At 39.7% G+C, this 23,318-nt stretch overlaps 1 protein-coding gene across 3 annotated transcripts; it reads left to right on the top strand.

Moving 5' to 3' along the window:
* Positions 1-2,793: 2,793 nt before the first annotated feature.
* Positions 2,794-22,383, top strand: DDX18 (DEAD-box helicase 18). Of its 3 annotated transcripts, XM_053597924.1 has the most exons (14): positions 2,794-2,964; positions 5,548-5,847; positions 8,444-8,587; positions 10,068-10,203; positions 10,571-10,671; positions 10,781-10,980; positions 13,203-13,317; positions 15,694-15,833; positions 16,809-16,970; positions 17,307-17,459; positions 18,088-18,201; positions 19,637-19,693; positions 19,982-20,159; positions 21,431-22,383. In XM_053597924.1, exons 1-14 carry the CDS (start codon positions 2,880-2,882, stop codon positions 21,571-21,573), a joined length of 2,028 nt encoding a protein of 675 aa, XP_053453899.1. In that variant the 5' UTR covers positions 2,794-2,879; the 3' UTR covers positions 21,574-22,383. The 3 variants fall into 3 exon arrangements, 2 of the variants coding, with proteins under 2 accessions (XP_053453899.1, XP_053453900.1); XM_053597925.1 differs by lacking the exon at positions 19,637-19,693; XR_008381297.1 differs by lacking the exon at positions 21,431-22,383 and having other exon boundaries at positions 2,795-2,964; positions 19,463-19,693; positions 19,982-20,065.
* The last annotated feature ends 935 nt before the right edge of the window (positions 22,384-23,318 follow it).

Raw genomic sequence — 23,318 nt, 5'->3', positions numbered from 1 at the left:
CTTTGTTAAGGACTTGGGGGGGGGAGTTAGCTTCTGGCTGATGGTCAGTCTCCTCATACATTTGTGAATACAACCCGTTTAGGAAATGATGAAAAAACATATTTCATAAAATTCTCTGCATGCAACATGTATCCACACATCCTGGATTTAGATGCTGGGACAGAAAAAAGGACATGAGTAGAAAAACTGGTGAAATATGAATCCACTCTGTAATGTAGTTAACTGTAATTTACTAATGTTATTGTCTGCACTTTGACAAATGTGTCATAGCCACCTAAGTTATTAGCATCAGAAAAAAATGGGTGAAGTTCTTTGCAACTTTTTTGTTACTCTAAAACTGATTCAAGTAAAAAGTTTATTAAAAATAAGTCAAGTTCTGGCTGGGTGTGGTGGCTCACACCTATAATCCTAACAGTGCTTGAGCTTAGGAATTCTAGACCAGCCTGAGCAAGAGCAAGACACCATCTCTACTGAAAATAGAAAAACAAGCCAGGCATGGTGCACCTGTAGTCCCAGCTGCTCAGGAGGCTGAGGCAGGAGGATCAATTGAACCCAGGAGTTTGAGTTAGGCTGTGAGCTAGGCTGAAGTGATGGCACTCTAGCCTGGGCAATGGAGTGAGAGTCTGTCTCAAAATTAAAAATTAAAAAAAAAAAATCCAGTTCTAACCTCTTATGTCCACAACGTAATGGACAAGCAAGAGTTAGTCTATGATTCAGTTATCAGTGGTCAGACTGAATAACTCAGAGGGAAGGTAGTTAAAGGAAGTTGTCTTTTCAATACTCTTACCGTCCACCAACTCATTCTGAAAGCCTGGCCCAGCCCCTGAGCCCTCTATCCCCAAAAATCTATTCTTAATTTCCTATGTTTTGCTACTTGGCAGCATAGTAAGGCTTGTCTTTGCCAGATTCTTTTCTGACCTGGGATCTTTGTCTCTATTTTGTCTCCACAAAACAATACCTCCCACTTTCAGTAGTAGACTTTCCTGTTCACCCCTATCCATCCATCTATCCATCACAAATATTATATTACATTGTCTTGTTGTAATATTTTCCCAGCTGGATGTAAATTTATCTTCTTCACCTATATCTATCTTACTTTATTTTTCATAAGCTCCTGAAAAAAGCGAGGACCTTGCCTGTCTCATTCACTACTGATCACTGGGGCCCAAAACAATACCTAGCACAGAACAAATGTTTTTTTTTTTTTCATTAATTAAATAAATAAACTTCTCAAGAGAAAGTTTGCTGTTTTATGCTTCTGTACCCTCTCCAGCTCCTAAGACCATTGTAATAATAATGACTTGTACTGAATTGCAATGATCCTCCTTAAAATGATCTCTTTCTCATACCCATCAATTCGCCAAAGACATGTCTTAAGAACCAGCCAACTGCTAACTATAGTGCAGAAATAACACAGAACAATAGTCTGGTCCAGGGAAGTCAGGCCATATGAAGAAAGCACGTTCCTGCTTATTTACAGAAATACAACATTTTTCTAAGTTCCTATACACTGCAGAGTGGTTAACCTTATCAAAAACAGCATTTGAAAGTTCCTAGAAATCACTTCGAGTGTCCTAACACAGTGATTGGAGAGGATGAGTCTGTTATTTCCAGCTCACAATTCTAAAGTGTTGGTGAAATAAGCTGGTTTGTTTTCCCAGTGAAGTGGGACATTTTTTTACTCAGATGAAAAGCAACTACACAAATCTTCTTTTTGTTTTATAAACACTTGTCTAAGTTTTAAGGATCTCAAGTGAAATTGAAAAACAGCATGGATAAGACATGGTCTATGTAGAATTTATTTGCACTTTAAGTCAAGAGGTATATCTCCCTTTTCTTCTTGCTACTAGCTCAGTAACTAGTGAGCTAGTGGAAAGCACTAGCAATGGGTATTAAATGGAAGGCTTTATCGTCAGCCCTATTCCAAGACTAGAATGTTGCTCCTGTCACCTGCTTCCCTTTCGTTGCATCCACCATAGTTTACTATAATTGTTTAATTTTCTGTCTCCTTCATGTAAGGTCTGCAAGTGCCACAAAGGTGCTCCAGGTGTACCCTGTCGATGATTTATCCCAGCATTTTTCATGCATCTGCCATACACTTTTAGCACAAATATGCTCACAAAACAATTGCTTAAAAAGTGAACAATTGGTGAATGACAATGACTATGTTCTAGGAAAGGGACCTCTGTGACAGGCAACCAAGCAATAAGTCTTAACGACTTATCTATTGAATAGATAAGATACTAGAACAGTCATTAGCAGGGAAGGACAATAGAATTTTTAGAGGTGTGTAACCGTCACCTCCTCAAACTCTCACAGTTATTTCCTCATTATCCAACCATATGATACATATTTGTTTGCGATAGTAATTGTTGACAATGTTGAGAGCTTGATGCAAGGTTATAAGTTCTCATTTTTAAAAAAAGCCCTGAAGAATTGGCATCAGTAGACTCATCTATAATTTTTAAAACGTTGTCAATCTATAAAGTTAAGTATTTTCATCCACCTGAAGAGATCAGCTTCTCTGATCTAAACGCTTTGAACACAACACAAATGTCTGTCTATGGTCGGACAAATCTGCTAACGCTTCCAAATCGCCCCAAAGCACACACAGCTCTAGCGCGATGTGAATCCGGTGCAGGACTTGTCCTCCACTCCCCCAGGGGGCGCAGCACAGAATTTGACAGCCAAGGGTACCACGGTGAGCGCGTCTGAAATCATTTTCCCCGGGAAGCATTTCCGCTCATCCGGGCTCCGGCGTTCCTGTGATGCGTTTCCGGTTTTGCTGAACTGCGCACGTGCGGCAGCAAAGGAAGTAACGTCAGCCCCGACAGCAGAGGATTCTTGCTGTGGCTCCGAGGTGCAGGCGATTCTACAAGATGTCTCACCTGCCTATGAAACTCCTGCGCAAGAAGATCGAGAAGCGGAACCTCAAGTTGCGGCAGCGAAACCTAAAGCTGCAGGGTAAGATGCGCCGAAATCTCGCGGTGGCTGAGGCCGTCCACGCGCGGGCCGCGGCGCGCTCGGGCGGTCGGCGGGGCCGGCGCTGCTGGCTGGGAGTCCCCGCCGCCCCGGCCTGGCTGAGGCTACTTTCCTCGGAGCACGTGTGATTGTGGAGCGTGAAAAGGCAGCCTGGGGCTGCGCACCTGCCGGGTAGCCCGGAACTGCCCCTCACGTTTCGGGGCATCAGTTTCTCATTACAGGGTGAGAGCAGCAGGCCTCCAGGTTATCTCCCGGGCTTCCCGCAGGGCTTCCAACTTTTGCTGCCTGTTGGGCTTTCGCCTTATACATTTTGTCTCCTTACCGCGTGCAGGTCCCACTTCGCACACTTCGCACCCACCCTTCTCTTGTGACCGATCAGGCATGTGGAGCTTTCTCGAATCTTCACGCACCTTTCACATCATCTACTTAATTTCTGTATTTCTTTACCCAAAAGCTCGTTTCACTTTTCACAGAGCTTTTGTGATACTCTGGTGGCACTATACTCATCACCATGCTCTCCCTTGTTAACACCTCATTTTCAGCTCAGAAGTATCTTCTGCGCAGGTAATTCCCTGATGGTTCCATCACTCTCAACTTTAGATTTTAAATTACTTGCAAGCTTCTACATATTTGTGACCTGCACAGTGACTTAAGTGAAATGTAAATGTTACCTTACTTAGCTACTTCATGTGCAGTCCCATTTTCTGACAGTCCGCCACAGATCTCAAAGTAATTGTGTTAACATTTTGAAGTTCCCTTATATTTTCATTCCCTATAGAATAAAACACCATTACTGTGATTTAATGTAGGCATTGACAGTTTGAATAAAAGATGATGTTACTTACATTTTCTCTTTTTCTATATATATGAGAATATCTTTGTAAAAATATTCTCAAGTACAGTTATGCCTCTCAAGAACATAGTTATGTTTTGAGAAAAACATAGTCAGGAGTTTTGTTGTTGTAGGATGATGGAGTGTGCACTTCCACAAACCGAGATGGTACGCTATACTCAGCCTATACAGCCTATACCTAGGCTGTGTGGTATGGCCTGTTGCTCCTGCCCTACAACTCTGCACATTAGGTTACCTTGGGGAAGACCCTAAACAATTGTAACACAATGAAATATTTGTATAAACATAGAAAAGGTGGTAGGGTAAAAATACTGCCTACAATGTAAAAGGTAAAAATGGTTCTCCCACATAGGGCACTTAACCATGAATGGAGCTTGTAGGACCCATAAGTGATGGAAAGTATGTAATATTATTGTAGATTTTTATAAACATTGTACACTTAGGGTACACTAAACTGATTAAAAGTATTTTCTTCAGTAGCAAATTAATCTTTGTTTGCTGTAACTTTTACTTTATAAACTTTGTAATTTTTTTTACTTTGACTCTTGTAATAACAGCTGAAGTTGCAGTTAAACAGAATTATTTTCTTTATATCTTTATTCTGTAAGTTTTCCTTCTATTTTAAGATTGGTTATCTTTTATACTTTTTAAAGTATTAAAAAGACTCAAAAACATACCTTAGCCTAGGCCTACACGGGGTCAGGATCATCAGTATCACTGTCTTCCACGTCCACATCTTATACCCCCGGAAGGTCTTCACGGGCAGTAACGTGCATGGAGCTGTCATCTCCCATGACAGCAATGCCTTCTGGAACACCTTCCGAAAGACCTGCCTGGAGCTCTTTTATCCTTAACTCTTTATATGTAAGTAAAAAGGGCACACTGTAAAATAACAATAAAAAATATTGTATAGTAAGTATATAACCAGTAACATAATTGTGTATTATCATTACCAAGTATCAGATACTGTGGTATGTGCTATGCGTTATGCTGTATATACTTTATACAGCTGGCATCACACTAGGTTTGTTTATATCAGCATCACCACAAATACATGACATTGCAGCCCCTGTGATGGCCCAACTTCGATATAAACCTGTGTGACTGCCATCATATGTGGCATATTGACCAAAATGTGGCATATTGACCAATATGTGGTCCATATTGACCAAAATGTAATTATACAGCACGTGACTGTATCTACGTGATGAATATTGGGATAAATAAGTGGCTTTATCAACTGAATTTTCAACTCACTACAATCTAGGGAAGTTGGAGTGGAATATTTGGAAGTTATCTAAGAAATAGTAGATTTGTGAGTAAGATGTAAATGCCTTTCATTGTATTAAGTGTGCGTTCATTAAATATTTAAAATTAAACTGTACTTTTTAACTGCTATCATCTGACCCCCATCTGTTCAAATATCTGACCTCATTAAAGTTTTTCTGTCCAGGCTCCTTAAAGACAGAGGTAATGTCTTTTAAAGTTAAATCAATATAAGTTTCTTTTTTCTAGCCTTTTCCCCTTAAAGGAAATTTTTCTCCTATAGTGGAATATCATAAATTGCAAGCAGTTTTAACAAGGTGCATGAACGAAAAGAAAAAACTAAATAGTTTTAGTCCTAGAAACCAGGGGATTTCTTGTGTGCTATTTCACTGTTTTTAAATAAATCTCCCCTCCTTTGTCACAGTGTATGTTCTGCTTTTAAACAGGGACCTCAAATGTGAACCTGTCAGAAACTCAAAATGGAGATGAGACCACTGAAGAAACAGTAGGAAGTAGAAAACTTAAAAAATCCTTAAAACAGTCTGTGATAATGGGCTTGTCAGAAACCCAAGATGGAGACATGTCTGAAGAAACAGTGGAAAATGTAAAAGTTAAAAAATCCCCCCAGAAAAGTACATCTATCATATTAACCAATGGACAAGCAGCGCTGCAGTCTCCCAATTCCAAATCAAAAAAGAAAAAGAAGAAAAAGAAGAAGAGAAAAATGGTGAATGATGCTGGGCCTGGTGGGTACTTTCTTTTAATTTCCACCCTTTAAGCAGTTTTTCACAGGCAGTTAGCATTCCACCTTCTTTCTTATTATTGTATGTACATGACATTCAAGAATACCGTATGGCATCAGTTTACCAGAGACTAGCCTGGTGCCTGACAGAAATGTTTTTTTTGCTGGAAACGGGGAGTCCATTTTAACTTTTCTCAAGCTAATGAGCAATATGTCATGTTTTTACATTTCTTAACCCTGGAAGAAAAAAAAAAACCCTCACACTTAGATAAGACTCTTTTTAGAAATCTGCTCTTTGGGACAGTTAGCCAGCTTTTTATGATAGATTGTACTATAGCATAGTGCAGTGGTTTTCAGCCTTCCTAATGCCGCAACCCTGTAATACAGTTCCTCATGTTGTGGTGACCCCCAACCATAAAATTATTTTCATTGCTACTTCATAACTGTAATTTTGCTACTATTAATTGTAATGTAAATATCTGATATGCAGGGATGTATTCAGGCGACCTCTGTGAAAGTGTCGTTCAACCCCCAAAGGCGTCACAACCCATAGTTTGAGAACCACTGGCATAGTGTTTTAGATTTACTGTTGGCTAACTAAATTGCAAAATGACTAACAATAAAGAAATCTGAGCTGGTAGTAGAGTCTATCTTCCTGGGCCTTTCTTTATCAAGGGATTTTGCATTAATGATTTTTTTCTTTTGAAGTCTTTTTTTTTGGGGGGGGGGGGCAGGGCTGGGTTTGAACCCACCACCTCTGGTATATGGGGCTGGCACCCTACTCTTTGAGCCACAGGAGCCACCCAATTTTTTTCATTTGCCTTTTTTTTTTTTTTTTCCGCCTTGTTCCTTTTCTTTTCCTACCATAAATTCCTCTTTTAAAAGGCATCTTAATTGCAATAGCATTTAGTTCTAACCTTCTGAGTAAGTGATACAATAATTTCCAAGTGAGTAAAATGGGCAAGAAGAAGGAAGGACTTTTTTGAAGATGATTGTATCTGAACAAGCTTAAGTGAAGGAATGGACATCTTAATTGATGTGAATAAGCAGAGATTTAAAGGTAGGATAGGACGAGGGTCAGCAAAATATCTGGCTGTTTTTGTTAATAAAACTTTATTGGGTCACAACAGCATCCATTTTATTGTCTTTTATGACAACAGAGCTTGTAAAACTTACAATATTTGTTATCTGGCCCTTGTAAAAACTTTGCAAGCCCCTGAGTTAAAATATCCTATTTATGTATCTTACCTGAAATAAGGGCTTCATTTAGAGAAGAGCTTTGAACTTTTCCAAGTACATGTGGCTCTCTCCATGCAGCCTACTGAAACATTGATAGGTTATGAGAAATTGCTTAAATAGAAAGTGAAACAAAATAGGGAAAAGCATGAGGATGAGGAGTTAGTTCTGATTTAAAGAGATTATAATCCTGTTCTGAAATTATCAGTACCTTTATGGTTCTTGATCTGAGTATGCCCAAGGAAGTGACATTATTTCTACTCACAAACATTGAATCATAGTGCTGGGAATTTTAACCTTATCTATTAACTGTAAGAACTGTTGTAGGGGAAACAAAAGTGATAAAACCTGGAGGGTAGCTGATGATATCCAGGGCTTTTGAACCTGTGGATCTATAGAATTCACAATTTGGAGTGTAATGTTGAAAAGAGAAGTGGGAGGTGGGATTGCAAAGGTAGTTTGGGACCACATTATGAAAGTTGAGAATGTAGCAGTGAGGAGCTAGGAAGCCCTGTCTTTCCTTCCTCACCACTGACAACCAAGGAGTAGCCCAGTTTATGTCACCACCTCAGTAGATCCGTTCCTTTGCTTTATAGTGTAGTACTCACAACATGAGGAGTTTGGGGATTTTCCATTTATTTTTAAAACAAATGAGCTTTTATAGAAAATTTGTGTAGTTGGTATGGTATGGGAAGAAAAATCAGTGCTTGTAATGAACTTTTAAGAATTATGTTACTCAAGACGGGGCAGAGTGGCTCATGCCTATAATCCTAGCATTCTGGGAGGCTGAGACAGGTGGCTAGCCTGAGCTCAGGAGTTCCAGACCAGCCTGAGAAAGAGCAAGACCCCGTCTCTTAAAAAGAAAAAAAAATTAGACAGACATTGTGGTGGGCACCTTTAGTCCCAGCTACTTGAGAGGCTGAGGCAAGAGAATCACTTGAGCCCAGAGTTTTAGGTTGTGAGCTATGACACCACAGCACTCTAACAAGAGTGACAAAGTAAGACTGTCTCAAAGGCAAAAAAATTATGTTACTCAGATATAGTTTTTAATGAAACGTATGGAACTTATAATTAGTATCTTTATTTTGTTTAGTTGAAATTTTTAAAACAATTGTTTTTTGTTAAATAAGGTGGTATAATACATTAAGAAACCTTAAAAAAAGATATTGCCAAATCTTTATGTACCTGGGTTTTTAAATATGACCAAATCTTTCTTTCGTGAAAAAGATTCTTAAATTAATACTGAGTATATTAAGCTTTTGAAAATATGCTTCTTTGCATCACAAATCTTTTATTGCGTTAATTTCATTAGGCATTTTTATTTAAAGAAAAAAAAATTTGTGTTTTGTTCTTACAAACCAAAGACGCAAAAAGACCAAAAACTGAAAACCAAGGGGAATCTGAAGAAGAAAGTGCTGAGGCGCATGAAGGGACAGAAGACAACGCCGGGGAGCCAGATACTGAGGAAGGTGGCAGTGAAGCCCCCAGCCTGCCCATGGGACTGACAGGTAACTCCCAGGAAGTTTTCCAGACATAGCTTATTAAATGTTGTACTTCTTTTAGAGGATTATAATAGTGAAAGTTAAGTTGTGGTTTTGAATTTACTTGGAAAAAGTAACTGTCAAGAAGAAATGTTTTGTATGTCTTTCTATTGCTTTTTGTCTTTATCATCTACTTTGTGGTGCCTTAGTTATTTTTGTTTCTATGTTTTTTTTCCTTTTCTCCATTCCTAACACAAAATACTTACGTATGTACAAAAGCAGCTTCTAGGATGCTTTGTATCTTTACTTTGTCCTTGTCTAAGGTCCATTCCATGTAACATAGGAAAGTTACGGGCCCCTAAGTCTAGAGAGCAGGAGTTTAATACAGACTCAGTCACTAATAAAGAAGGAAGGCTGAAGTGGATGTCTTCAGGGACTTGCGCCCGGTTAACCTCCTTTGGCCTTTGTTCATTTATAAAGTCAAGAGGTTAGAATGGAATTAGCTGCTCCCAATCAGAAATATCTATGAATTACTTAAGATATTAAAATACTGAGCAAACCCAGACTTGCTTAACCAAAACTGGAGAAATTTTGGCAGAGCAGGTTCTCAAGCAGGGCAGCTTTTTTGCCTTAGAGGTAGAATGGCTAACTCACCCCAGCTTTCACAGAATTTTCCCAGATTTAGCAGTGAATGTCCTGAATCTACCACCTGTGTCCCACGTATACTGAGAAGGTTGGTCACCCTCCCCCTAGGAGACATTCTTGGTTGCCAGAATTAGGGGCCATCTACTGAGTGGAAGTTAGGAATGCTGCATAAAATCTTATAACTCATAGGACATCTCCCCAAACTAAGAATTATCTAGCCCAAAATATCAGTTGTCAGTATTGCCAAGGCTGAGCATGTCAGGGTGCGGAGTTCCCCAGGGGATTTTGCTTCTGCTTCCTGCTGTAGCTATATCTGACTCGGTTGTCTTTTTGGAATAAGGTTAACTAGGTTTTTTAAACTGAGGTTTTGTTTTTTTTCCTGGTCTTGGCATTTTATCACATAGGAATGACTAGGCAAGTATAGCAGTATTTTTTTTTTTTTAATTGAGAGATAGTCTCACTTTGTTACCCTTGATAGAGTGCAGTAGCATCATAGCTCACAGCATCCTCAAGCTCTTGGGCTCAAATGATTCTCTTATCTCAGCCTCCCGAGGAACTAGGACTACAGGTGAACCATAATGCCCAGTTATTTTTAGAGATGGGGCCTCGCTCTTGCCTAAGCTGGTCTCGAATGCCTGAGCTCAAGTAATCCATCCACCTCTGGCTCCCCGAGCACTAGGATTTACAGGTGTGAGCCACCGTGCCCGGCTCCAAACAGATGACCTTGGTAGCAGTGGGTTTCAAACCTGCGTCCCTGAAGAGACTGGAGCCTTAACCCAGCCCCTTGGACCACTTGGCCACACTACCTAGGTGACACTCATAAAAAGATACATTTGCTAATGATAAGCTCTCTTCTGTTTAGGTGCTTTTGAGGACACTTCATTTGCTTCTTTAACTGATCTTGTCAATGAAAATACTCTGAAGGCAATAAAAGAAATGGGCTTTACAAACATGACTGAAATTCAACATAAAAGTATCAAGCCACTTCTGGAAGGCAGGTATGATTAACATTGATGTTTGGACATTGGTGTCTACATTTGGGCTAGTAGGTTCCGCAGAAAATACCAGTGTATTCTTTTGATTTTACACTTTGTACTGAGGCTAATATCCAACTTTGCATTAAAAGCTTTAAAGTAATTACTGAGGTTTAAAGAAAAGAGTTCACTTCTGTAGCACAATTCTGATTTCTGAGTTCGGTATATAACATAGGTGATTGATTTCAGTGATGTAAAAGATAGGAACTTTGTCTTTTTGTTCATGTGCTAGCTGTAGTGCCTAAAATGTGTACGTTCACAAATAGTACATGGTAAATATTTGCTGAATGAGTGGGCTAAATGTCTTTTCTTTTCCTTTTTTACTATTTAGGGATCTTCTAGCAGCTGCAAAAACAGGGAGTGGCAAAACTCTGGCTTTTCTCATCCCTGCAGTGGAACTCATTGTGAAGTTAAAGTTCATGCCCAGGAATGGTAAACTTGTAATGTGCTTGCTTCTGCCATTATTTCACTAGAAGTTTGTTCAGGGCGTATAGTGACAGCCACAGTTTGACTTTACAATATATTATTTTTTTCGTTTTAGGAACAGGAGTCCTTATTCTCTCACCAACTAGGGAACTGGCCATGCAGACTTTTGGTGTTCTTAAGGAGCTGATGACTCACCATGTGCATACATACGGGTTGGTAATGGGTGGCAGTAACAGATCTGCTGAAGCACAGAAACTCGCTAATGGGATCAACATCATTGTGGCCACCCCAGGTCGTCTCCTGGACCACATGCAGGTGAGAGAACAGTACAGTCAAACCTCTGTGATTTGACCACCCAAGGGACTGTAACAAGCTAGTCAACATACAGAATGGTCAATGTAAGGACTAGGCCTACTGCACTGATATATACATGTATTTACTTTCTTGGACAGCTGTTATTAGAGAATATCACACGAAATCATACATAATCAAAACATAGTAAAATCATACGTAGAGTATTATACAAAATTAATACATTCACCATTTTCTCGTGGTTTAATCATTCTTTCTGAAAAAAGAGTCAATGTTGTCTGTTTCTTATTCTCATTACAAATGTAAGTGGAAAAAGTACCCTCAGTGTTGGCCACACCACTGAGCACACTGATCATTTTTATGCAGCAAATGACTTCAGCTGCATTATCAGATGCCTCATATTCTCATCTTTTGGAATCTCTGCACTTTGTATGTCATCCTCACTAGCTTCTTTGACTGTCTCAGTTGCTTCGTGCACTTTTCACCCTGATCTGTACTTTGGTTAGTAGCACTTAGAAAATTGTTTTTGGGTCAGATTCATTACGGGTTGGCCATCTCAATTCTGCCATGGGAAGTAGACTGGTTGGGACCAAAACATACTCTTGGGTCCTAACAAATTAAATTTTCTTGAAACACTTCTGTATCATTTCTGGCTGAACTTTATTCCAAGCAGAATTGATTCAGAGGACAGCATCCAGAGTATTAACTGATACCACAGATGAAGCTGCTTCCACAGCTAGACCACAGGCTTGTGGTTTAATAATGACTCACTGCAGGAGCTGGGCTCAGGAGTGCATTTTAAGTGTTTTGATGATGCCTTGGTCAGGAGGTTGGATATTTTTTGAGGTTGTGTTAGAGGGAGACATTTCAGTGTCAATATTTGTGAGGTGATTCACTTACAGATGGCCAGGATTTACAGATGGCCATTCGCTTACAGTTGTCTAATGTCGGCAGCATAGACCATTTCTTCTTTTTCATTTCTCAGTACCCTTTACCCATTCCTCAACTAGGGCACCAGTCATCTCTGTACATTTGTTCAATCTCCAAGTGACGGGGGTGGTCTTCGGCTTCAATTTCTTGAATCATGTGGCTTGGCCAATTTACTAGTCACCAAGGGCTTTAGTTTCTGTCCAGTTGAGCTAGTGCAAAGCAAAACTGTGAAACATTCTTTGGAAAGTTTTCTGCTCTTAATATTTGTGATCTTCCCTGGGAAGGATCCTGTCAGGGATTGCCTTGAAGAGTCTGCGCTCATCATTGTTAAAGATGTGAGTTATCTGTGAAGCCTCTGGCAAAGTCTGAGAACTTTTTGATGAACTCTTCCAGAACTTCTACTGGAACTTCATTGGATTCACCACATAAGACTTTCTGGGAGATCTTATGTTGCAGTTTAAGTTTCTTGAGTCAAACACTTGATTCTTAGATATCTACCACCCCAAATTCCTGTGTGAATTTTTTAGCAACTTCTTTGGATTATCAGCCTGGAGATTGGGGCATTAACAACCCTCATTTGTTTGAACCCACTTCATGTGGCTTCATTGACTTCTTCAAGTGAAGCTTTCCTCCTTTACCTCTGTAGGTGTCTGCTTCCTTACTCTATCTCTCCAAGAACACGTTTATGTTTTTGGATGTTGCTAACTGTGGTCTTGCTAACTCCAAATGTTCTGTCATCTTTTCTTTGGCTGCTGCTTTCCAGAAATTTCAGCTATTTCATTCGATGTCACCTCTTCTCTTTGGGCCATAATATCTCTATTTAAAATTTTTCAGTAATTGTAAGATGGACCTACAATTGAGACCAGTCCTTCACGTTGGAAAAATGTACAATATGTGATAAGTAATAGGACAGTAGGCCTAGTCCAGCATGTGGAAATAAAACTGGAGAAAAGAACTTATACTAAATAAAAAAATAATACAACTAAGGGGCAAAGCCCACTCGTTCCACCCCTTGGTGTGGAGTGGACTCAACTGGTCAAGTTATAGAGGGTAAATTAATATGTGTCACAGTTTTTTGATCAGGACACAACTTACAGAGGTGTTCAATATATAGAGGTCAATTTTCCATTGAGTGCATGAGATACATGTCTGGTCTATGAAAATTAGGTCGACCTAAAGAGGTGGTCACTGTAGGGAGGTGGTCAACCATGGAGGTTCTACTGTTATATAGTACTTACCTTATATGAAACACAAACTTGACAACTAACAAGTTTTCTTTTTCTTTGTTTTGTTAGAATACCCCTGGGTTTATGTATAAAAATCTACAGTGTCTGGTTATTGATGAGGCTGATCGTATCTTGGATGTTGGGTTTGAAGAAGAATTAAAGCAGATTATTAAACTTCTGCCAAGTAAGTAGGTAGTATCTGCATGCAGTCTGAAAAGTACCTATTGGAGGCAGTTAAGAGTTTTTCTTATCAAAAACTGTATTAATACCAGACTTTGATCATAGCCAAGTGAAGTAATCGTGCCAGTCAACCTTAGAAGTAGCTTGGAATACAAACATTAAAGTTTGTAGTATATACTATAAGTTAAACAGTCCTAACATAGGTGTCCTTCCTTCTCCCACCACCTGTTCTTATCTAACATCTCCTCATTGCCTTATGTGTTATATTTGGCTTATGTGCATCTTGGCCTTGATTATAGTACTGCAACGTTATAAACTGCTTATCAGTGTAGTAAAACCATAATCCTATTCATTATTTGATTTATCCTTTAATGCTTTATCAAGATACAATTGGTGTAAAATATATCTACACATTTAAAGTGTACAGTTTGGTGCTCTCTGACGTGAAACTATCGCTGCAAACAAGATGGTGAACACCTCCATCACCTGCAAGTTTGCTCTTGCCCCTTTACAGTCCCTCCACCCATCCCTACTCACACACATCCCTCTCTCCCAGGTGATTGTTGTGTTTTCTATCACTGGAGATCAGTTCGCATTTTTTAGAGGTTTGTATCAGTGGGATCATACAGTATATATTCCTTTATTTCCTAGTTTCTTTCCTCCATTTAATCTTTGGAGATTTATCCATGCATCAGTTCTTTTTATCTTCAGTAGCATTTAATTATGAGTGTACCAGTTTATCCATTCATCTAATGATGGATCTTTCTTACAATTTGGGGCTATTACAGCTAAAGTTGCTATGAACATTCGTCCACCACTCTCTGTAGGGTCATAGATCTCCTTTTCTCATAAACCTTTTCTCTTGAGCGAAATGGCTGGTGTATGTTTAACTTTCAGAAACCTCCAGGTATTTTCCAAAGCATTTGTACCATTTTGCATTACTGTCAGGATCATATGAAAGTTGTAGTTTTTCCTGTTGTGTCTTAAAAAAACAGATAGAGTTAGCCCCCAAGTTTGTTCTCTCTCAAAGTTGTTTTGGCTGTTCTTGTTGTTGGCATTCCCTTACAAATTTTAGAATCAATTTGTCAATTTCTGTCTACCCCACAAAAAATCTGGAATCATAATCAAGATTGTATTTTTTAGGTTGTTAATTTCTCTATATAATTTTTTGGGTATTTTCAATATACAGATTTTTTTCACATCTTTTGTCAGATTTATCACTGAGTATTGTGTTAATATTTCAGTTTCCAGTGGTTTATTGCTTCATTGCTCATATATAGAGAGAGAGCTGGTTTTTGTGTACTGATCTAGCATCTCGCAAGATAGTTATTCCTGTACTCTGTGATTGTCTGGTACAACTTTCCAGATGACCCTAGCCTTTTGGATTTTCTAAATAGTCATTTGCAAATACATTTTCACTTCTTTATTTAACATGTTTTCTTGCCTGATTGCCCTGGCTAGAGCCTGTTGTACAATACTGAAGAGAAACAGTGAGAGCTGACATCCTTGTCTTGTTCCTGATCTTAGGGGAAAGACTTCAGTTTTCCACCCCTGAGTGTGTATGAAGTTAGTTGTAGACTTTGTCTTTGTGTAGTGTCCTTCATGAGACTGAGGAAGAGCCCTCTGTTCCTGATTTGCTGAGGGTTTTAATCAGAAATAGATGGCCAAATGTATTTTCTGTCTGTTGAGATAATCAGATACTTTTTCTTGAGTTTGTTAATATGCTAAATTATATCGAGGGTTTTTTTGATTTGGGTTTTTTGTTTTTTTTCCCAAATGTTAGATCAACCCTGAATTTCTAGTATAAGTCCTACTTGGACATGATCCATTATCCTTTCTATGTATTACTGGATTCACTTTTCAAAAACTCCATTTGGAAATTTTGCTTCTGTGCTCATGAATTACATTGCTCTATAGTTTTATTTCATACAATGTCATTATCAGGTTTTTATAAGCAGGGTTAATAGTTGGTTTCAAAGAATGAGTTGACAAGTAAAGGCTCCTCTTTGATTTCCTGGAGAGTTTGTGAAGAACTGATAATTTTAAATATCTGATACAGTTCACCAGTGGAATCCCTTTCGGCCTGGAATTTTCTTTACATGAAGGTTTTGACTGAAATTTCTTTAGTATATTTGTGGTTATGCTCATTTTTTCTTTCTTGAATAGTATCTTTTAAGGAATTTGTCCATTTCAATTGATTCTCAAATGTGTAGACCAGTGTTTCGTGATAGGCCCATTTTATTCTTTATAATACCTGTAAAATCTGTAGTAATACCACAGCTCCCATTTCTAATCATTCTACCTAGAGAATTTGTAGTTGTGAAATAATTATGAAGAGTCCGTAGAAGATTGAAGTGATTTTTACATGTATTTTTTTCAGCACGCAGACAGACTATGCTCTTTTCTGCCACACAAACTCGAAAAGTTGAAGATCTAGCAAGGATTTCTCTGAAAAAGGAGCCATTGTATGTGGGTGTTGATGATGATAAAACTAATGCGACAGTGGATGGTCTTGAGCAGGTACTTTTTTATCAACAGCTTAAAACCTTAAGTGTGTTTTCATGTAATTACTTGGAGGATCATCCAGAAAGCAAATAGGTCAGTGAACTTTTCATTCAAATACAGTCTCCAACTTAACAAATGATTTCAATTTATGATGGTGCAAAGATGTTATATGTTCAGTAAAACCATACTTCAGTACATTTTTCAGTAAGTTATGTGATATATTCAATACTTTGTTGTAAAATAGGCTTTATGTTAGATTATTGTAAGTGTCGTGTGCACATATGAGGTAGGCTAGGCTATAAGCTATGATGTTTGATAGGTTAGATGCATTAAATGCATTTTTAACTTAAAATATTTTCAGTTCACAGTGGATTTATCAGCATGGCCTCATTGTAAGTAGAGGACCATCTATGTAGTGAACTTGAGTATTAAATCTAGACACTCTAAGCCATGAAATCTGAAAATAATTTGGTCATCTCTCTGTACTCTGTTGCTGCCACTTGTCACATGGGAGGCGTTATTAATAATTGATGCCAGTTGGGTGGCGCCTGTGGCTCAAAGGAGTAGGGTGCTGGCCCGGTATGCCAGAGGTGGTGTGTTCAAACCCAGCCCCGGCCAAAAAATAAAAAAAATAATAATAATAATTGATGCCAGTTGTAAATGTTTTTAATAATCTCAGTACTATGCAAGACGAATTAGGTGATGAAGAGACTGGTTCAGATTGCATAGCTATGAATAGGTAGAAGTTGAGGTAACAGAGATCTAAACTAAGTTGGTTAAAATGAGAATTTCAAGATTGAGTCTTCTGATAAATAAAATGTTCTTTGTAACTGGATGTAGTTTTAAAAGCCTTGGGTTATTTAGTTTTTTAGAATGCCATAGGCATGATAGTTTATATGCTGTATTTACCTGTGCTCTTGAAATACATTGGTTTATGAAGCTGAAAATCTGTTTGATTCATTAGTATCTTTTTGCTTGAACTATTTCTAGGGATATGTTGTTTGTCCCTCTGAAAAGAGATTTCTACTGCTCTTTACATTCCTTAAGAAGAACCGAAAGAAGAAACTAATGGTCTTTTTTTCATCTTGTAAGTCCGTGAAATACCACTACGAGTTGCTGAACTACATTGATTTGCCTGTCTTGGCCATTCATGTAAGTAATGACGATGAGCTTATTGAAAACAAGTCTTATAGATCATCAAGTCCTGTAAATGATGGGATTGGAGGAACTGCACTCTCCTCTAAAATGTGTTCTGAGTAATTTAATCACCACTGGGTGGTGGATCTTTTGTGGAGAGATGAGGACTTCAAAGCGGGGAAGAGACCGTCCTCCTCAAGGAGCCAGTTGGGGAAATAGGACATAAGCCATGAGGTGAGCTTGAAACAAAATAGGGGAATGACTCCAAGTTTGGAGGTTGTACAGCTAGATTTCTTAGAATCAGCCTAAAGGTTCCAGCTCTAATGGGGTTTTGTATTTATTTGATTCTAGGGGAAGCAGAAGCAAAATAAACGTACAACCACATTCTTCCAGTTCTGCAATGCAGATTCAGGGATTTTGTTATGTACAGATGTGGCAGCAAGAGGGCTGGATATTCCTGAAGTCGACTGGATCGTTCAGTACGACCCTCCAGATGACCCTAAGGTAACTGGCGTGTGCAGGGTGTCTTCAGAATGGCTCTACATTAAGGCGTCCACTAACTCTTCAGGCTTCCTGGGAAGTACCACATTTCTCATTCCTAAGGTTTATCCCTATTACATAGTGACTATAGTGTCTTCTGGTGTTAGTATTTCAGGCTTTGCAGAGCACAAATGGGGTATATACATAGGTTTCAGAGGCATCAGTAGGATTTAAATTAGGAATATTAGATTCCAGAAATGATCAGTTAAGAACAGTAAAAAAATTTGCTTAAAAATGTGAATAAGATTGTGTAATGTGTGTAGTAAACCTTGTGGGGGTGTTTTAAGCCATTCTGAAGATGAAGCATATGCATTGTGCTTATTCTGTTAGAGCAGGGTGTGGATGTGAACATTGTGTCCAGCCTTTCTAGGCCTTGGTCATTAGCCTATTGCCTTCTGGGGATGGTGTATTCAAAGGGATTGCTGGCCTAGCTTTGTGGGGGGCCCGGTCCCGTGGGAGGTACACAGTCTCAGTACAGATGTACTGACGTGTCTCTGCTACCACCGTGCACAGATTGGAAGTGCAGACATGTTGCCAATAGGCTCATGTGGAAGTCAGTGAATTAACTCGAGTTTTCTTTTTTCTACCAAAGGAATATATTCATCGTGTAGGTAGAACAGCCAGAGGCCTAAATGGGAGAGGGCATGCTCTACTCATTTTACGCCCAGAAGAATTGGGTTTCCTTCGTTACTTGAAGCAATCCAAGGTAAAAATCTTTGCTTGGAGCATTTTAAATTGGAAACAAATTGTTCTTGATGTGCAGAGATGTTAACAAGAACTTTTTCTGCATCTGTCACTGTGCCAGTGGAGTCTTGAATCAGGACAGTTTTATTAAAATAGGTATGGCAGTGAAGCAAGTAGGAGTTCTGCACTCCTGACCCAGGAGGTATGGACAGAAGGAACTACCCATGGCTTGGCCCTGTAGCCAAGGGTTGCTCAGCAGCACCACTGTCCCAGTCTCTCCTCTCCTGTTCCTTACATCTCTTTTTGAAACTTTGTTCACTCCTTTTATGCTCCCTCCAGTCAATGCCTGGCCATCTCTCCTCTCCCACTCCTCCCCTTCCTGCAGTCTTTCTTGCATCCCTTCATCCTCATGTCTTTCCTTCTTTCTTTGTGGAAAGCAGTGGGAACCCCCATTCATTCTGCCTCCCCGCCTCCTTCTGTCCCCATTCTCCATGCTTGGCCTTTGTTCTTTTTCCTGCAATCAGTGCTTTACCGTCACAAATCCCTTGCGGTGAAAAAGTAATTTCCACCCTAAACCCATTCTGCTGCCACTGTCTCTTCCTCAGTCTGCCTCCTATTCAGTCCCCGTCCACCCTAATCTGGCTTTGTCCTCTTTTCATCCTTTCATCCCCCCAGAACTGACTCCATCAGAACCATAGAGGGCTCCTTGTTGCTAGGCCTCAGGAGCGCATGTCAGGCCCTCTCTTCTGACACTTGCCTCCCCGCTGGCCTCCCAGGCACAGCCTGGCCAGGTGGGTTTTCTCCACCCTGCAGCTATGTGCAGTTCCCCGAATTGTTCTGCAGCCTTTGCATACTTGCTCTAGAATGTTCTGGTTTCAGCTAGCTGCTGTCGGTTCTGGGAAGCATCTCTGCTTTTCTGCCCTCCTCCATGTTCCCACAGCACAGGTACTTATCAAATTGTTATTTCATCACTTTGTCTCCCCCACACAAGACTACACACACTCTGAGGGCAGTGTCCAGAACTTGGATGCTCCCTCCTCCCCCCAAGTCTTTAGCACAACTCTGGTACCATCTAGTAAGTGATGAGTGACAACAGAGCCACCCTGTAGGGGCTGTGTGTTAATAGTGCCCTTCTTCTGACATGGAGAAAAAGGCTGATGTCCTAACTAGGAGCCTCAGTCAGGCTGCTTCATCACTCCAAGTAACCTGGATTGTAGAGCTTCCTAGAGAAAAGTGCTTCATTAATTCCTTGCCCCTGTTTAGTTCCTCACCTTATCTTTCAGAAAGAAAGTACAAGTTTCCTAAGTCAGCAAATCAAGGATAAAACTTTTCCATTGACATCGGGCGCCTAGAGAAAGCAGATTTTGCCATCTCTCCTGGGGGAATTCCACATCCTGGGCATCCTTCCCTAATAAGTATCATCCTGGTTTACTAATCTTCATACTTTTGTTTTTTAGGTTCCATTAAGTGAATTTGACTTTTCGTGGTCTAAAATTTCTAACATTCAGTCTCAGGTATATTTGTTTAAACATTTGTAACAGGGAACCTTGTCCCAACTGCTGGCTTTGCAGTTTTCCGTGGGGAGTCACTGTCCTCTGTGTCTGCTTGTCATAAAATGGGGGGTTGAACTGTGTGGTCCTGCCAGGTTCTTCCTGTGCTGATTACCACAGTCCTGGGCCCCAGGTCCAAGCCTGGAGGAAGTATATAAGAATAAATATTTTTAAGGGAATGGCTTTGCTCTAGATAACAATATTTGAAATCTGCTTTTTTGTTTTATTAGAACCGGTTTCTTTCTTTTTCAGCTTGAACAATTGATTGAAAAGAACTACTTTCTTCATAAGTCAGCCCAGGAAGCATACAAGTCATACATTCGAGCCTATGACTCCCATTCTCTGAAACAGATCTTCAATGTTCATAACTTAAATTTGCCTCAAGTTGCTCTGTCCTTTGGTTTCAAGGTGCCTCCTTTTGTTGATCTGAGTATCCTTTTCTTTGTTATGAAGTCATCCTGGAACTAAGGAACAAAAGCTTGGCAGGGGCATCAGGGGCCCTGCAGTGGGTTGGGGTGCGCACTTGCTGCAGGCTGGAGGCCCTGGCACTCATCCTGCTGTTCAGTGTTTACTTGTCTGTGCTGGCACAAGACTTGAAGAAGGAGGGGGTGAACAGGCATTCATAGTCAAGGTGAGGGTTCAGGAATAGGGGAGCTTGTGACATAAGCTTTTAAAGAAGTTTGTGAGGCAGTGAGAACCGGAGGTAGCTGTGTGTTTCAGCAGAAGCGCGGGGAGGCACAGTTGCAGAGCTGAGTGCTGAGGCTGTGCTGCAGGGGTGCTTGGAGGAGCGCGATGCTATGCAGCAGGGGAGAAGGGGGGCTTTCCAAAGAGTTTAACTCCTGGAGCCCTTCAAGAGTTTAGTCGAGAAAGTGGCAAGTTCAGCAAAAGAAAATTAAAGCAAGTGTTGCTCAAGATAAAAAAGGTAAAGGGAATACCTCTAATTGCTTCTGAGGGGACTAGAAAGAACAAAATTTTGAGTTGCCATCCCCGTTGAAGGCACTGAGTGAAAGTCTGCTGTGATGTGTACACACTGGACTATGACAGGAAGAATGGCTCCTCCTCTTGGTTAAGCATACTCAAATCAGCCCCAGAGAGAAGTGGAAGTCATTTGTTTTGACACAGTTTTTTTTTTTTTAGATGTGTTCCTATAAATTTCCTTGTTGACCTATAACCCCTTGTCACTCATTCTCATGAATTTCATTGTGTGGAGGAAATTACATGAGTATTACACTGAACTTTAAAATGCCTCCTCTTTTTTTTTTTTTTTTTATTAAATCATAGCTGTGTACATTAATGCAGTCATGGGGTACAATGTGCTGGTTTTATATGCAATTTGAAATATTTTCGTCAAACTGGTTAACATAGCCTTCATGGCATTTTCTTGGCTATTGTGTTAAGACATTTATATTCTGCATTTAGTAAGTTTCACATGTACCCTTGTAAGATGCACCGTAGGTGTGGTCCCACCAACCACCTTCGCTCCAGTCATCCTCCCTCCTCCCCTCCTGCTTTTTGCTCATTTTAGACCGTGATCATGCAGCCAATCCTGCTTTTTGGTAAATACATTGCAGAGGCTGATGCTGTTGAGAGAGGGCTTGAGGTGGAGGGGTAGTGGTGTACCTCTGGGTGGCTTTTCTCTGGGTAGTGTAAGACTGGAGTTTGTTACCTTCGTTGCTTGATTTCCTTAGCATTTGCGCGTAGATGTGAACAGCAATGAAGGCAAGCAAAGAAAGAGAGGAGGTGGCGGCGGATTTGGCTACCAGAAGACCAAGAAGGTTGAGAAGTCAAAAATCTTTAAACACATTAGCAAGAAATCATCTGACAGCAGACAGTTCTCACACTGAAGACACAACTTTCATCTGGAATAGCTTTGTCCTGAAATGAATTTTTTTTCTTGCTCTGACAAAGGAATTTTTGTAGCCGTAGATTTTGGACCTATGTAACAAGAATATGACCCAGGTTGGAAGCACTGAGCACTGTGATTTTTTTTTTTTCATCAGCTGTCTTTTATTTTGGAGATACAAAACAAACTTTAATTTTTCTTGGTTGCCTAAGGGCAAGGCAAGGAATTTCTCTAGTGTTTTTGTGGTGATAATATGCTATTTTAATTTTAAATACACACAAACTTATGTCATTGTTTTAATATAATTTTTTTGTTCCTTCTCAGTTTTTGAAGGTTTCTGAGGTGTGGATTTCTGTACTGACTTCTTGTAGAAGGTAACTTAGTGTACTAGACAGATGATGGTAATGCAAAAATAGTCTCAGGGCTTTTTTTAGTTTTAGTTGTTTCTAGGACCTTCACGGTATTAAGGACCCCTTAAATGCTGGGACCCGTCTAGGACCCCTCCTAAAAATGCTGCAGTAGATAACAGCAGAGAGCTTTGAGAAATACCTATGACGCACCTTTGGATAAAGGTACCATCATTTTTATATAGTCTTGATTTTTTAAAAATGAGCCTTTCCCAGTTTCTTTTTTCTTTTAGAGTAAGAAATATGGGTTGTCATTGTTGTTTGAATAGTGTCCCTAGCAGTCATAACGGGTGGGGGAGAAGAAGATTGAGATTTATGAGCTTCATTTACGCCAATATTGGTGTAATACACTGCTGATCTTCATCTGGTAACTTAGCAAATACTTTAAAGAAAAAAAAAAAGAATAGTGACATTCCCCCTCCAGATTTGTTGATTTGAAGGTGGTCTGGGTTTTGGAAAGCCCTTCCAATGCAGCAGAGCTCTTAGAAGCCAGGGCCAACTATCAGTAGACGTAAAGCCAAGCCATCACAGTGCTCAGCATCTATCAGTGTTAGTTACTTGGTGAGAAAAATTACCTCTTTCAGATCCATGAAACAAAAAATAAGATCTGTAGTGAAAACTGAAAATGAACAGTGGTCAAAAAAAAATAGCTAAGTCAGTCAGATGGGTATTTTGTTATAGGCGCACTTCATTTCTATTGTGTTAGGGTAGTGCGTTAAGTACAAAACAGTTAACAGTTCAAAACTCAAAGCCAAAATTGCCAGCATCATTTTGCTATTGTGCAAGTTAATATTTGTAGAATCTCAGTAAATGTAGGTATACCGAGAACATCAAATGCAGGAAGCAGTCTGATAGTTAACATTCCAGCACAAGAAGAACAGTGCCCCCCTCTGGGCTTGACTGCTGCCATTGGCCGCAGGCGTCCTGGGTTCAAGCCTTGACTCCTGGGCTCCTGGCTTGTTTTCTTAGATTCCTAACTCATAACTCTCTCCAGTATCATGCTTTCCTTTTTTGTTTAGAAATAATTATGTTTTTAAAAATATACAAAGGGAAGAATATTTAATCAATGAACAGAAGTAAATACTGTTGGTATTTTGGTATGTAACCTTCCAGTTTTTTCTGGGCATGTTAATATGCGTTTTTAATTTTTTTATCAAGAGAAATTATCTTCTGCCTACTACTTGTAACCAGATTGTTTTATAACATGTCATTTTCCTGTGTCATTAAATAACATTAATCGTACATTTCATTTATGGCTGTGATTCATTAGCTCTTGATTAGTGTGCCCGGATGTGTGTTCAGGACACTTGCTTGTCCCAGGCCTGCTCTCCTGTGTCAG

Source organism: Nycticebus coucang, chromosome 7 (assembly GCF_027406575.1).
Source record: "Nycticebus coucang isolate mNycCou1 chromosome 7, mNycCou1.pri, whole genome shotgun sequence".
NCBI lineage: Eukaryota > Metazoa > Chordata > Mammalia > Primates > Lorisidae > Nycticebus > Nycticebus coucang.
Note: the sequence above shows the minus strand (reverse complement) of the source record. Positions and strands in the feature narration are given on the sequence as shown.